This window comes from Eretmochelys imbricata, chromosome 3 (genome assembly GCF_965152235.1).
Source record: "Eretmochelys imbricata isolate rEreImb1 chromosome 3, rEreImb1.hap1, whole genome shotgun sequence".
In the NCBI taxonomy this organism is placed as follows: Eukaryota; Metazoa; Chordata; order Testudines; family Cheloniidae; genus Eretmochelys; species Eretmochelys imbricata.
In genome coordinates, this window is record NC_135574.1 from 18,008,646 (window position 1) to 18,023,403 (window position 14,758).

Genomic DNA, 14,758 nt, shown 5'->3' on the forward strand with positions numbered 1-14,758 from the left:
TTCTATTGGATCAACTTCTTTGGGTGAAAGAGACAAGCTTTTGAGCTCCACAGATCACCAACAGAAGTTGTTCCAATAAAGGATATTACCTTACGCACCTTGTCTCTCTTGTATCCTGGGCCAGCATATCTACAACGCTACCTTTTGCTGATTCATTCTGTCATAATAAAAGGAAAGGGTGTATAGATGAATGCTAGTATAAATTTATATTGGATATGAAAGCAAAAGATATTTTAGAATTCATAGAATCTTGGTGAAGAGCATTCAGTAAAAAAGTATGTTGGAGTCACAGAAGTATTCATAAGGAAACAAAAAAGCTGAGAAGGGTCAGGTTGGGGGCAGAATATGACTAAACAGCTAGGTATAAGAATGTATTTGAGGCAAAAAAAAATCTTTAAAAAAAATCCCATAATGCACCTGAAACCCAATTGATGCTAATAAAGTATGCAATACAAACTTTGGAGGGCAAATATAAGTTAGAGAATGAGGGCTAAGAAGAAATTTGAAGGCAAAAAATTCCCAAATGAGGACATTAATTAAAAAAAAAATACTGATTTAGAATAAGAAAAGACACATGAAGCAAGAAACCTGTGGGTGTGTTTAACAGACCTCTAGGATGTCAAGGGCAAGAACAGAGGATGAGATTGCAGAGAAACTAAAATGCATCTTTGCATTAGGACTTGTCTACACTACAGAGTTTTGTCGACAAAAGTTACGTCGCTTTAATTAAACCGCTGTTGCATGTCCACACTAGCCCCTTGTGTCAGCAGAGCACATTCACTCTAGCACCTCTTGCATTGACACAGAGAGCAGTGCACTGTGGGTAGCTATCCCACTGTGCAACTGGCTTCAGGGTCCTTTGGGAAGGGTTTGCAATGCCTCATGAGGCAGGTACAGTGTCACATGATGCAGGTTTCTCAATCCCATTGTTCCATGGGCATCCTACTAGATTGCCAGCTGCTTTTCAACTGAAGTGTATGTGGGGGGAAGAAAAGGGAGAGAGTGTGACAGGGAGTATGTAGGGAGGGGGTGGAGGAGAGACAGAAACACTGTGTGTGTTAGGGAAGTGTGTCTCTTTAAATTCAGACATGCAGTCTCTTTAAGGTCAGACAGCACCCTGAGCAACCAATCCTGGGGGAGAGGAACCCGCACCCCGCATCAGCCCCTGGCTCTGCACAGCACAGCAGTCTCTCCCTCACAGCAGCTGCCCGCTCTGCCTGCCTGCCAATTCCACATTAATGGTTCCGTGATTCCCTCCAAGTTCTCCCACAGCCTCCTCAGCAGTGTTGTGAGCTCTCCACACTGAGGAATGTCAAAGCTTTCCAGAGCTTTAAAAGGGGAGGGGGCGCATGCCTACAGGGCAGCTGAGTTCAAAACAGTGAGCAGAGCAGTTATGGTGGGCATTGTGGGATACTCGGGGAGGCCAGTTATGTCAACATAACGAACGGTAGCGTCTACATTGCTGCCTTGACACTTTAACTTTGCCTTAAAAAGTTTTATGCCTCTCATCAAGGTGGTTTTATTTTGTCACCAAAAGTAGCTTTGTAGTGTGTACACCTCCATTGTTTTGTCAGCAAAAACTGCCTTTTGTGTAGTGTTGACAAGGCCTTAGTCTTCACACTGGATTATGGAGAAACAAGCAGTTCTTATTTCCATAGTGCCCCAGCCCTTCAGCTCCTATCTCACACCCCAAACCCCTCATCCCGGCCCACCCCAGAGCCCTCACCCTGCACCCCAACCCTCTGCCCCAGCCTTGAGCCCCCTCCTGTACTCCAAATCTCTCATGCCTGCCCACCCCAGAGCCAACACCCCCAGCCAGAGCCCTCACCCCACACACACACCCCCCAACCCTCTGCCCCAGCCCTGAGTCTCCTCCCACACACCAAACCCCTCGGCCCCACCCCCGCCACTCATCACCTCCATATTGATGCACATAATAAAGTTCACTCCACAAATGGATATAAAAAGTTAGAGGGAACATTGTTTATGACCTAAATTTGCAGCCATGGATAGTGTTCACTTTAGTGTTTTGAAGGACCAAAAGGCAGAAGTAACTGAATAACAAAAGTATGCTATTTATTATTAAATACAGCCACACTTGTGAATACCTGGAGGGTAGTCAGTGTTGAAGGACTTAAAAAATCGTTAAGGGATAATCCCAGTATTTATATATCATTTAGCCGGACGTCCTTATTGGAAAAATAATAACGGGGAACAGATCTTACGGAGTTTGAGGTTTTACAAATCTCTCAAGCTGCTTGGGTTCTACAGATTAGCATGTCTTTTCACTTTTTCCCCACTGTAATTTAAAATAGTGTGCCCTAAGGGTGATTATATTAAAAAAAAAAACACTAGCTAACGGGTCGCATATGATATGTATTGTGGAATAAATAAATCTCTCCCCACCTTACCTTCCTAAAAATCTAGCCTAGCAATAGCGGCAGTAACTTGTTTAAATTTATAATCACATACACACTGTGGGTTTGAAAATTTGACTTAAGTGTTGCATTCTGGATACACTTATGGGAAAGGGAGGGCTAGAAGCGGGGAGAAAAGAAGGGAGCAGGTAGTGAAAACATAGAATCATAGAATATCAGGGTTGGAAGGGACCTCAGGAGGTCATCTAGTCCAACCCCCTGCTCAAAAGCAGGACCCATACCCAATTAAATCATCCCAGCCAGGGCTTTGTCAAGCCTGACCTTGAAAAGGTCTAAGGAAGGAGATTCCACCACCTCCCTAGGCAACGCATTCCAGTGTTTCACCACCCTCCTAGTGAAAAAGTTTTTCCTAATATCCAACCTGAACCTCCCCCACTGCAACTTGAGACCATTACTCCTTGTCCTGTCCTCTTCCACCACTGAGAATAGTCTAGAACCATCCTCTCTGGAACTACCTCTCAGGTAGTTGAAAGCAGCTATCAAATCCCCCCTCATTCTTCTCTTCTGCAGACTAAACAATCCCAGTTCCCTCAGCCTCTCCTCATAAGTCATGTGTTCCAGACCCCTAATCATTTTTGTTGCCCTTCGCTGGACTCTCTCCAATTTATCCACATCCTTCTTGTAGTGTGGGGCCCAAAACTGGACACAGTACTCCAGATGAGGCCTCACCAATGTCGAATAGAGGGGGACGATCACGTCCCTCGATCTGCTCGCAATGCCCCTACTTATACATCCCAAAATGCCATTGGCCTTCTTGGCAACAAGGGCACACTGCTGGCTCATATCCAGCTTCTCGTCCACTGTCACCCGTAGGTCCTCTTCCGCAGAACTGCTGCCTAGCCATTCGGTCCCTAGTCTGTAGCTGTGCATTGGGTTCTTCCGTCCTAAGTGCAGGACCCTGCACTTATCCTTATTGAACCTCATCAGATTTCTTTTGGCCCAATCCTCCAATTTGTCTAGGTCCCTCTGTATCCTATCCCTACCCTCCAGCATATCTACCACTCCTCCCAGTTTAGTTTCATCCGCAAATTTGCTGAGAGTGCAATCCACACCATCCTCCAGATCATTTATGAAGAAATTGAACAAAACCGGCCCCAGGACCGACCCCTGGGGCACTCCACTTGACACCGGCTGCCAACTAGACATGGAGCCATTGATCACTACCCATTGAGCCCGACAATCTAGCCAACTTTCTACCCACCTTATGGTGCATTCATCCAGCCCATACTTCCTTAACTTGCTGACAAGAATACTGTGGGAGACCGTGTCAAAAGCTTTGCTAAAGTCAAGATACAATACATCCACTGCTTTCCCTTCATCCACAGAACCAGTAATCTCGTCATAGAAGGCGATTAGATTAGTCAGGCATGACCTTCCCTTGGTGAATCCATGCTGACTGTTCCTGATCACTTTCCTCTCATGTAAGTGCTTCAGGATTGATTCTTTGAGGACCTGCTCCATGATTTTTCCGGGGACTGAAGTGAGGCTGACTGGCCTGTAGTTCCCAGGATCCTCCTTCTTCCCTTTTTTAAAGATTGGCACTACATTAGCCTTTTTCCAGTCATCCGGGACTTCCCCCGATCGCCACGAGTTTTCAAAGATAATGCCCAATGGCTCTGCAATCACAGCCGCCAGTTCCGTTAGCACTCTCGGATGCAACTCATCCGGCCCCATGGACTTGTGCACGTCCAGTTTTTCTAAATAGTCCCTAACCACCTCTTTCTCCACAGAGGGCTGGCCATCTATTCCCCATGTTGTGATGCCCAGCACAGCAGTCTGGGAGCTGACCTTGTTCGTGAAGACAGAGGCAAAAAAATCATTGAGTACATTAGCTTTTTCCACATCCTCCGTCACTAGGTTGCCTCCCTCATTCATTAAGGGGCCCACACTTTCCTTGGCTTTCTTCTTGTTGCCAACATACCTGAAGAAACCCTTCTTGTTACTCTTAACATCTCTCGCTAGCTGCAGCTCCAGGTGCGATTTGGCCCTCCTAATTTCATTCCTACATGCCCGAGCAATATTTTTATACTCTTCCCTGGTCATATGTCCAACCTTCCACTTCTTGTGAGCTTCTTATTTATGCTGAAGATCTGCTAGGATTTCACCGTTAAGCCAAGCTGGTCGCCTGCCATATTTACTATTCTTTCGACACATCGGGATGGTTTGTCCCTGTAACCTCAACAGGGATTCCTGGAAATACAGCCAGCTCTCCTGGACTCCTTTCCCCTTCATGTTAGTCCCCCAGGGGATTCTACCCATCCGTTCCCTGAGGGAGTTGAAGTCTGCTTTCCTGAAGTCCAGGGTCCATATCCTGGTGCTTACCTTTCTTCCCTGTGTCAGGATCCTGAACTCAACCAACTCATGGTCACTGCCTCCCAGATTCCCATCCACTTTTGCTTCCCCTACTAATTCTTCCCGGTTTGTGAGCAGCAGGTCAAGAAAAGCTCCCCCCCAGTTGGCTCCTCTAGCACTTGCACCAGGAAATTGTCCCCTACGCTTTCCAAAAACTTCCTGGATTGTCTGTGCACCGCTGTACTGCTCTCCCAGCAGATATCAGGAAAATTAAAGTCACCCATGAGAACCAGGGCATGCGATCTAGTAGCTTCTGCGAGCTGCCGGAAGAAAGCCTCATCCACCTCATCCCCCTGGTCCGGTGGTCTATAGCAGACTCCCACCACTACATCACTCCTGTTGCTCACACTTCTAAACTTAATCCAGAGACACTCAGATTTTTCTGCAGTATCGTACCGGAGCTCTGAGCAGTCATACTGCTCCCTTACCTACAGTGCTACTCCCCCACCTTTTCTGCCCTGCCTGTCCTTCCTGAACAGTTTATAACTATCCATGACAGTACTCCAGTCATGTGAGTTATCCCACCAAGTCTCTGTTATTCCAATCACGTCATAATTCCTTGACATCACCAGGACCTCCAGTTCTCCCTGCTTGTTTCCAAGGCTTTGTGCATTCGTATATAAGCACTTGAGATAATCTGCTGATCGCCCCTCATTCTCACTATGAGGCAGGAGCCCTCCCCTCACAGACATTCCTGCCTGTGCTTCCTCCCGGTATCCCGCTTTCCCAGTTACCTCAGGGCTTTGGTCTCCTTCCCCCAGTGAACCTAGTTTAAAGCCCTCCTCACTAGGTTAGCTAGCCTGCTTGCAAAGATGCTTTTCCCTCTCTTCGTAAGGTGGAGCCCGTCTCTGCCCAGCACTCCTTCTTCATGGAACACCATCCCATGGTCAAAGAATCCAAAGCCTTCTCTCCGACACCACCTGCGTAGCCATTCGTTGACTTCCACTATTCGGCGGTCCCTACCCAGGCCTTTTCCTTCCACGGGGAGGATGGACGAGAACACCACCTGCGCCTCAAACTCCTTTATCCTTCTTCCCAGAGCCACGTAGTCTGCAGTGATCCGCTCAAGGTCATTCTTGGCAGTATCATTGGTGCCCACGTGGAGAAGCAGGAAGGGGTAGCGATCAGAGGGCTTGATGAGTCTCGGCAGTCTCTCCGTCACATAGCGAATCTTAGCCCCGGCAAGCAGCAGACTTCTCGGTTTTCCCGGTCAGGCCGGCAGATAGATGACTCAGTCCCCCGGAGGAGAGAGTCCCCGACCACCACCACCCACCTCCTTCTCTTGGGAGTGGTGGTCGTGGAACCCCGCATCTCAGGACAGCGCATCTCATGCCTTCCAACCAGCGGAGTCTCCTTCTGCTTTCTCCCCCCAGACGTATCATCTGGTCCACTCTCTGCAACGGTACCTGTGGAGAGAACATGAAAGCGGTAAATTATTGTATGATTCTTGATTCATTCATTTTAACACTCACAACAACAGCAAAGGCTCTGCAGGCACCCCATCCGAGGCTGAATATATTTTAAAAATGACTTTGTGAAATAAAGGACACGTGCAAAATGCTTTTTGTGCCATGTACTGTACTGTGTACACACAGGAGAAATTGCTCAAATGCATGCTTTTTATTTTCTTTGTTTTGTTTGTAAACAATACAAGCAGTGTGCCTCACTCCCACAGATGTTAAGGGATGAGTTTGTCATATGTGCCTGCATGACTTAGGAGCACAACTCCCATTTACTTTCAATGGGAGTTGTGCTCCTGAATCACTTTGATGCTATTGAAAAGTTCCGCTCAAAGTTACTAAAAGAATGGAGTTCTATAGTATATCTATTTAGTAGATCACCAAAGGATTATTGTGGTCCAGTGGATACAGAAGTGGACAAAAAGTCAGTAAACCTGGGATTCAGTTTTTGGCATTGCCACTGACTTGCTGTGTCACCTTGAGCAAGTCACTTCATCTGACTGTGTCTCAGTTTCTCTGTCTATAAAATGGGAACAACTCCTCTCCACTTTTTGTAAGGGACTTAGATCTAAGCATGAAAAGTGCTAAGTGGTTACTATAATTTTTCCTATAGACTGAAGATTTCTGCCTAGCAATCTGTATAGTTTGTTAGCAGGGGAAGGAATGTAGCCCCCACATTAACAGTGCTAACTCTTTGCAAATAGTCAGCTACATTCTACATATAGCTGTGAAGATCACCATAAACTGTTACGTTCATCTGTGGTGGGATTTTCTGAATGAGAAAAGTTGGTCAAGGACACTAATGATATTTCTTTACTCTACTTGTGATCATTGTGTCTGTGGTTTGTGTTTTTAACAGTATACAGAAATAATACAGTATACGGACTACCAGCATTAATAAACCATCAGCACAAACTGATGAAGTAAAATTAAGAATAAATGTGGGTTGCCCCAGTTTACAACACATCACATAATATCTGTCTTTTGTTCTAAACAGATTTATATATGAAAATTCTTAATAGTTTAATTTGTATTTCACTAAGGATTTCAAGCAAGGAATGCCCTTCTGCAGTCAAACCTTTCTCAGACTCAGCTGGCTACCATTTGGTAAGTTTACTCACTGATTGATGAGAGGCTTACACAATTGTGGTAGGGAATGTAATCTGCTCTCTGCCATCAAGAAGTGTTAAAGGACAAGGTCCATTTAAAAATCATACACTATAAAACCCAGTAAACTTTATTTACCCATTTTGCTCATAATTTATTAAAACTGCACTGTTTTAAATGTCCAGTTTGCTATTTATTATTTATACTGGACTATGTAAATCAGCAAAGTCAGTTTTGCTTTCTGGTTCAATGGTTCATTGTTTGGATTGTAAACACTGAAGAGGAGGGTTTATTTGTTGAGAAACAACAGTTTCAGGTAAAAATAAGTTCTCATTAGAATGTCAAAACAAACAAACCCCAGAGATTTTTTCAAAACGTGTCAATTTAAATTTGAACCTAAATTTACATTAAAAAAAAGAACCATAAGTGTTCCTTCAGTCCATTAGTGGTTTGTGACAGTTGTACACATATAGTTGTACATTGCAGTTGATTAAAACTTGTTGTTATGGTGGTGGAAACAATTACAATCTTCTGAAGACTTTGAACTCGTGTATGTTTTGGGCTGGATCTTGCCTTTCAACACAGCTGTGAGTAAGGGGTGATATATAAACTTAACCTTCTCGCAGGAGTCCACAGAAGCTTTGTGGATTAGATTAGCATTAGACAATCCACTGAAGCGTCCCTCTCTGCTTTTCTTTCGTCCAGAAGGTAGTCATTTGCCTCTGGCCTGCATCAGCAGCAAATTGTAGTATGCCTCACAGTTGTGTGGTGCATTATGGGGGTGCAGTGAAAGTGCTATTAGCCTCCTCTTTGGTGTGGAGAATTCAGAGCAGCTGTAATCATGTAGCATCCAAGTAGGTCCTATTCACAGGTACGCAGTCCATGTCACAATTTATCCCAAAGTCAGTAATTATCAATCTTTTATTTTAGTATTAAAGAGAGAGTCATTTTTAACATCGCCCGTAGGTGGAGCTGGTCAGTAAACAGAAGAAAAATCACCTTTTTATCAACTTTGTTTCTGATTTTTGTTGGATTCCCCCCCATTAACGCTTTGTGGCCAGCTCTGCAGGACTGTTTCTGCCTGCCCCATCAGACTCTTCTTTAAGGAAGTCTCGTTGCCTGCATCTCTGTGGACAGCCACATGTTCCTTTCCTTCACTCTTCAGCAATGTTTCATGTAGGAATATGGCAGTGATACTAGTGTATATGCTGCCTACCCATTAAAGCAGGATGATGGGGATTGGGAGTATTTGATTCTGCACCTGCCAGCTGCAGGGAGCTCTGAAGCAGCTCACCTTTGCCCCACAGCATTATCAGCTGAACTGTCTGGTGTTGAGAAAGAATCCTAGGCTAGGGGTCACAAGGGAGGAAGGAGCCCTGTATGAAGATCCCTTTTGTAGTATCAGGACATACATTTAGATAATGCTTTATATCCTGAGAAAAGAACTGAGGCAGAGTAAAATGGGTGTTGTGATCTTGAAAGTGGCTTGAGCATGGAACAGGGTTTTGTTTCCAGTTCTGCTGTTCACTTCTCATGTTACCTTGGGCAAGGCACTTTAACCTTTCTCATCCTCGTTTTCCCCACTTACTTACATACTGCATAGTGATGTAGACCTAATTAATGTTTGCGAAGTGCCTTTGCAATCATTTGACAATATATGCTGTATAAAAGCCAATTCTTATTTAAACTGTAAAATAAAATAAATTTTTCTTTCATCCAGTATTGTTTTTACTAAGATGAGAGATTGTTTACCAGTTCACCCTACAAGGTCTACGCCTTAAGAAATTGTTCTATAATAACTCATTTCAGTTATCCCTTCCAAGTGATTTTCAGTTGCACTGACAACGACATTCTCCCATTTTATGTAGGTCACTATCTGACGTTGATGGAGATGGACAGCTGAAAGCTGATGAGTTTGTGTTAGCCATGCATCTAACTGATATGGCCAAAGCTGGGCAGCCTCTGCCATTAACCCTGCCTCCTGAATTGGTACCTCCTCCTTTCAGGTAAAGTGCTCAGGACAGGGAGACATGACCTAAATCCAGAGGTAATATAAAGAATACTGAATAGCCTGAATTTAACTCCCCCCAAAATAACTTCTCTCCTAGAAGTGGAAAATATGCTGAAAACGTTAATGGAACTCTGCCATCTTGCCAGCGAATGCAAGAAGAGGAGCCCCAGAAAAAACAGCCAGGTAAGAATGAGATTCTCAGTTTTGTGTTAGTGTATTACACTTTTCATTGAAGAATATTGCATCTTTGAGAAACTAAAAAGGGGGTAAGGAAGTACAGCATTACTATTTCAGGAGCTGTACTCCTGTTACCTTGGACAGAGGGAAGGTTGTCTTGATGCTGTCATTTAAGGGCAGTTAAGAAAACATCATGAATGTAAGGGTGAGGGGCTGTTTTTCAGGTGTAGGACGTATCAGTGACATTATTATTAATGAATGTCTTGGAAAGCTTCATGGTTGAAACACCACTATGAAATTCCATGTAATTGAAAGTTACTGGTGCTTGCCTTGTCTCCACAGTAGTGCAGGATTTTGAACCTGAGGTAGCTTGATCTTGTCACAGTATCTGCAAGCAACTTGTAGCTTACCGTGGCCCATAGTATCAGACTCTGTTGTCTGACTGCTGCTGCCAGAATGGAGTAATAGAGGCTCCCTCTTAGTGGCCGAGGCTTATTTCATTTTGGGAAGGTAATCCCAGAGGCCCCTAAACTATTCCCCCCACGCTTTTTTTTAAAAAAATTCCATGTTGCAGTTATTGACCCTGATGATGGTTGGTTTGCTGCTGTTTTAACAGTTTGGGTCTAAGAAAAATTAAAGGTAACCCGCCTTTTGAAAAACCCCTTATTTGTGCTGACATATGTGCTGTACAGTGAAGAACGGTTTAAAAAGATGAGCTGTGTAACTCTTCCATTTTCCTATCCAGTGTCAGTGTCCAAGAAAGCAACCCTCCATTAGCTTGTAAAAATTTGTTTTTGTCCTGGACAGATAGAATCATTTTATGTCTATTAATGTTAAATTGTATTCTGCTTTAAACCACCAATCCTACCTAGCCACTGTTTTTTGTGGGAGGTCAAAAAGTTTTACCACAGAACATTTCTTTTTGATGTCAGAAGTAATGAAATTTTGCTTTTGTGCCAAGCTGTGAAAATGATAAGAATGTCAGTGTTTGTGAAAAGAGGATAGATACTTAAAACTTCTTGATTTAAGGTGCTTAAATTATCCATGGTGCGATGTTTTGAGCTAGCCAATAAGAAAACATGGTAGGCATTAGCAGTGTAAGAGAGGAACTGCTTTGAACCATTGTTCTGTGTAAAACAGTGCTAACTTCTGTGCCTTATTTTAGTTACATTTGAGGACAAGAGAAAAGCAAACTATGAGAAAGGAAACGTGGAACTGGAGAAAAGGCGTCAAGTCCTACTGGAGCAGCAGCAGAGAGAGGCGGAACGTAAGGCTCAGAAAGAAAGAGAAGAACAGGAGCGAAGAGAGAGGGAGCTGCAGGAGCAGGAGCGGAAAAAGCAGCTTGAACTGGAAAGGCAGTTGGAGAAACAACGAGAGCTGGAAAGACAAAGGGAGGAAGAGAGGAGAAAAGAAATAGAACGGCGGGAGGTTGTTTCCTTAATTTTATTTATTTTAATCCTTAAAGTAGTACGCACCCACACTCAGTGAACACAGTTGGTAAAGTTATTCCCTTGTCCATTTGGGAACTTGTAATTTTTATGTGCCTTTGGACTTGCGTTACCTCTAGACAAGCAGTCTTGGTCTAGTAGTTTGAGCATAGGACTGGGAGCCAGGCATTCATTGAAACTTGGCTTGGGCATGCACTCCTTGTGTGACTATTGCAAGTCATTTTGGAGGGACACTATCATTTTTGTCTGAAATGTTGTGCCTACTATTGTTACAAATAACCCCTAAAGTGGATAAAACTCAGGTTCTCAAGACTCTTTCGTATTCTGGGCCACGTTTTCTTTTACAGTTCTCTTTTTAAACAAAAAAAACCCCAACAACTGTAACCCAAAACTAGGCTCGACTGAAGCTTGAAGCTGACATTATTTTACTTTCGATCCTATAATAAATCTAGGTTTACTTGGTTTGTCCACGATCACATTTAAAATTGTATCCACTCTGTGACCAATCATGCTAAGGGCCTTCTGAGTCATTATTAGTTCCCGGCACTGTTCTCAGTTAGAGGCAAGACTATTAGAGTGAAACCAAATTCGTATCTGAATTATACATTATGTTATACCCAATTATCTTTCTCCACAGTTGATTTTTCTGGCAGTTTCCCTTCCAGTGGGAGTTGAGATGTTCAGAACCATGTAGGATAAGATCTTCCATTCTTTGGATCATATATGATATTTGAAATATATAAGATTGTGCTTTAAGAGCAGAATTCTTATATGTTTTACTGCTGTGCTACTCACAAGTAGAACAGAATGGCAGATTACTTTGCACAAGAGTGTAAGCAAACCTGAACGTGCAAGGTCTAGGTCTAATTTAAGAACTGCCAGCCTTTGTAGTGTCCCCTTTAATGATATCATTTAGGATTCAAGGTGTTTTTATGTGGATTTTGTTCATTAAAAGGCAAACTATATAGATATTGCTAAGTATGAAAATACATATATAGCTTTCATTTGTCTGTACATTAAACACTCCAGTTTTGTTAAACTGGAAATATTTAATTTTAGCTTAATTTAGCTACAGAATGTATGTGTAGATATCAACACTGTAAAACTTCTAGTTTGCTTTAGAGTTTCTAAAGGGTATCGTAAGCTTACAGTGATATAACTTGTTATCTGCAGACAGCAAAGCAAGAACTCGAGCGCCAGCGACGGCTGGAATGGGAGAGAATTCGACGCCAAGATCTTCTTAATCAGAGAAACAGGGAGCAAGAAGAAATTGTCAAGTTAACCTCTAAAAAGAAGAGCCTTAATCTTGAATTAGAAGCCCTGGTGAGGCACACATGATATTAAATATATTTGAGTGATATACAGAATTTTAAAATTGTACAAGAATCTTAAAATGCACATTAAAGTGCTAAGTACAACTTTTTCTTGATCAGGAAATTAACTTAGTATTGGCTCAGCAATCAAAGCAGGATTTTTTCTAAGAATTGTTCTTAAGGTACCTTTAGGCAGAAATGATCTTTTCAGAGAAGTTTGATAGAGAAACTTTTTTTGTTGTTTTGTTTTGTTTTTTTACAACATGTGGTTTCTGTAGAGTGGCAAACATCAGCAGATCACAGGCAGACTGCAAGATGTTCAAAGCAGAAAACAAATTCAGAAAAGTGAGCTGGAAGCTCTAGATAAAAAATGTGATTTGGGAATTGTAGAAATCAAACAGCTACAACAACAACTTCAGGTATGTGATTTCCTGTTAAACCTACCGATTTCTTTCACTTCCCTTTAACAGTTGTGGTGGCATCAGTACTGTGTCCTTATAGGAAAGATTTGTGCAATAGCATCAAGGGATTGAATGGTTAGGATGCAGAAAAGAAGACTAAGTAGAAATGGCCAGTGAATGTGGTTCCACAATGCCTACTAAAATTATTTATAGCATTAGGGAAACCAATACGTACATTCATGATCATTGATACTAATTTTACAAGGCTAGAAGTGAGGTTTTGACCATAATTTCAGTAGCATGTGCTAGTTTACCAGTGATTATATAGGAAGATATTTTGTGGGGTTCAGTAAGATTCCTACCTGGTTTCTACCTCTTCATCTACATTTGATATTTCTGAAAAGAAGTAAAACTCCCACAGGTGTTTTCTTGCTCTCACCTTTCCAGTGAAGGTACTAGACCTGTGCAGCGCTCTGTCTACAATATCTCAGATGTTTTCAGATCACTAAATTAAGCAACATGATGGAATGTGTATGGAAGATGCAAGAGCTGATGTTCATCAAGTCATTCCAACAATTAATTGATGGAATTCAAAAATCAACTCTATTTTTCATTGATTCATAAAAATTTGGCGGTGAGGGGGGATGTTAATTTTAAAATCCTAGGGTTTGACTATTAATGTGAAAAATTGTAAAACTGCTTTTGCATTATTTCATCTCACTTTTTAAAAAAAGATTTAAGCTTACCTGTTCCAAAACCACACAGTTGCAGTTAGTAATAATTGATATTTCTTCATTGTGTATTGATCCTTCTCTTGTCTACACATGGGGTTAGCACTGGTGCAGCTACACTGATTTCTAGCAATTGACTATTGGGGCAAATCCCTTGCAAGGTGTTAAAATTGATGAATGATTTCAAGTATTAGAAATTTCATATGCTAAAGTAAAGCACACGGCATAATAACTTGTTTTTGTTTTATTTATCAGAAACTGAAACCTATTAGTTGATGGCTAGTTTCAAAGAATGCTTGGATTTCTTTGGAAATTCACATTGTACCATAATACACAAATGTTATGCTAATATGCTTTACATTTGTTATTTAAACTCTTTTAAATTTATGTGTTGAAGAATACTTAGTTTTTATATATATATGGTGATCACAGAATCGTAAGTTTTTTCCCTATTATGGGAAAAAATTGTACCAATGCATTATCATACAGTTTACTTACTTTATGTTATATTAAAAAATTGTTTGTTTGTGGTTGGTGCCATATAAACAGATATTAACCTTTCTTAAAAATACATTGCGCCTCTTTCTTATATATCTATAGGAATATCAGAATAAACTAGTCCATTTAATTCCTGAAAAGCAGTTATTAAATGAGAGAATAAAACACATGCAGCTGGACAACACTCCTAGTAAGTGTCTTCAAATAAACTCTTTGCTCTGTATAGTAGCTTTTCTTTACTCACTGGGAAAGCTACTGTCTGTCGTTATTAACCATTCCTTCATAGTTACCATAGATTCAGCAAGTCCCAACAAATATTCAGAACTGTTTGTTGTCCCTACTTTCTACCATTTCCTATATCTAACAAATGTGGGGAGAAATATGTTTTGATAAGAAAATAAGTCTACAACTTTAAACATAGACAATACAGACTATAGTACAGGGAGGAATTATGGTCCTGCTGCCCAGATTTTCCTTTTGCTTACAGTCATGTAAAATCAGGAGTAACTCCATTTAAATCAAAGGAATTTATGGAAGTTTTACACTACTGTTAAGTGAATGGCAAATGAGGGCCAAAGTGTCTGCCCTCAGGAGTTGCATCTAATCAGACTAATACAATATGAAGAGGAGATGTCATACGAACTTTATTATATGAGTTATGGTAGTGCCTGTATGCCTCAATCAAGGATCAAGGCCCAGTTGTGCTAGAAGCTGTATGAGAATGTACCACAAGAAGTGGTATAAGCAATTCGTTTCTGAAGTGGGAGTGAATGTAAATTAAAAAAAGTGGTTATTGAAAAGTATGGTAATACAAATAGAAAT

At 41.7% G+C, this 14,758-nt stretch overlaps 1 protein-coding gene across 4 annotated transcripts in view; it reads left to right on the plus strand.

Annotated features, from left to right (window-relative positions):
- ITSN2 (intersectin 2) overlaps positions 1-14,758 on the plus strand; it is a 126,884-nt gene that overhangs the window by 39,849 nt on the left and 72,277 nt on the right. For all 4 annotated transcript variants that reach the window (XR_013345545.1, XM_077812448.1, XM_077812446.1 and 1 more), the window contains exons 9-15: positions 7,294-7,357; positions 9,226-9,363; positions 9,466-9,551; positions 10,711-10,973; positions 12,167-12,316; positions 12,585-12,725; positions 14,039-14,126. Coding sequence is in view for 3 of the 4 variants with exons in the window: in XM_077812448.1 (XP_077668574.1) it covers positions 7,294-7,357; positions 9,226-9,363; positions 9,466-9,551; positions 10,711-10,973; positions 12,167-12,316; positions 12,585-12,725; positions 14,039-14,126 (930 nt within the window). In the remaining variant the exon portion in view is untranslated. The remainder of the gene's footprint in view (positions 1-7,293; positions 7,358-9,225; positions 9,364-9,465; positions 9,552-10,710; positions 10,974-12,166; positions 12,317-12,584; positions 12,726-14,038; positions 14,127-14,758) is intronic.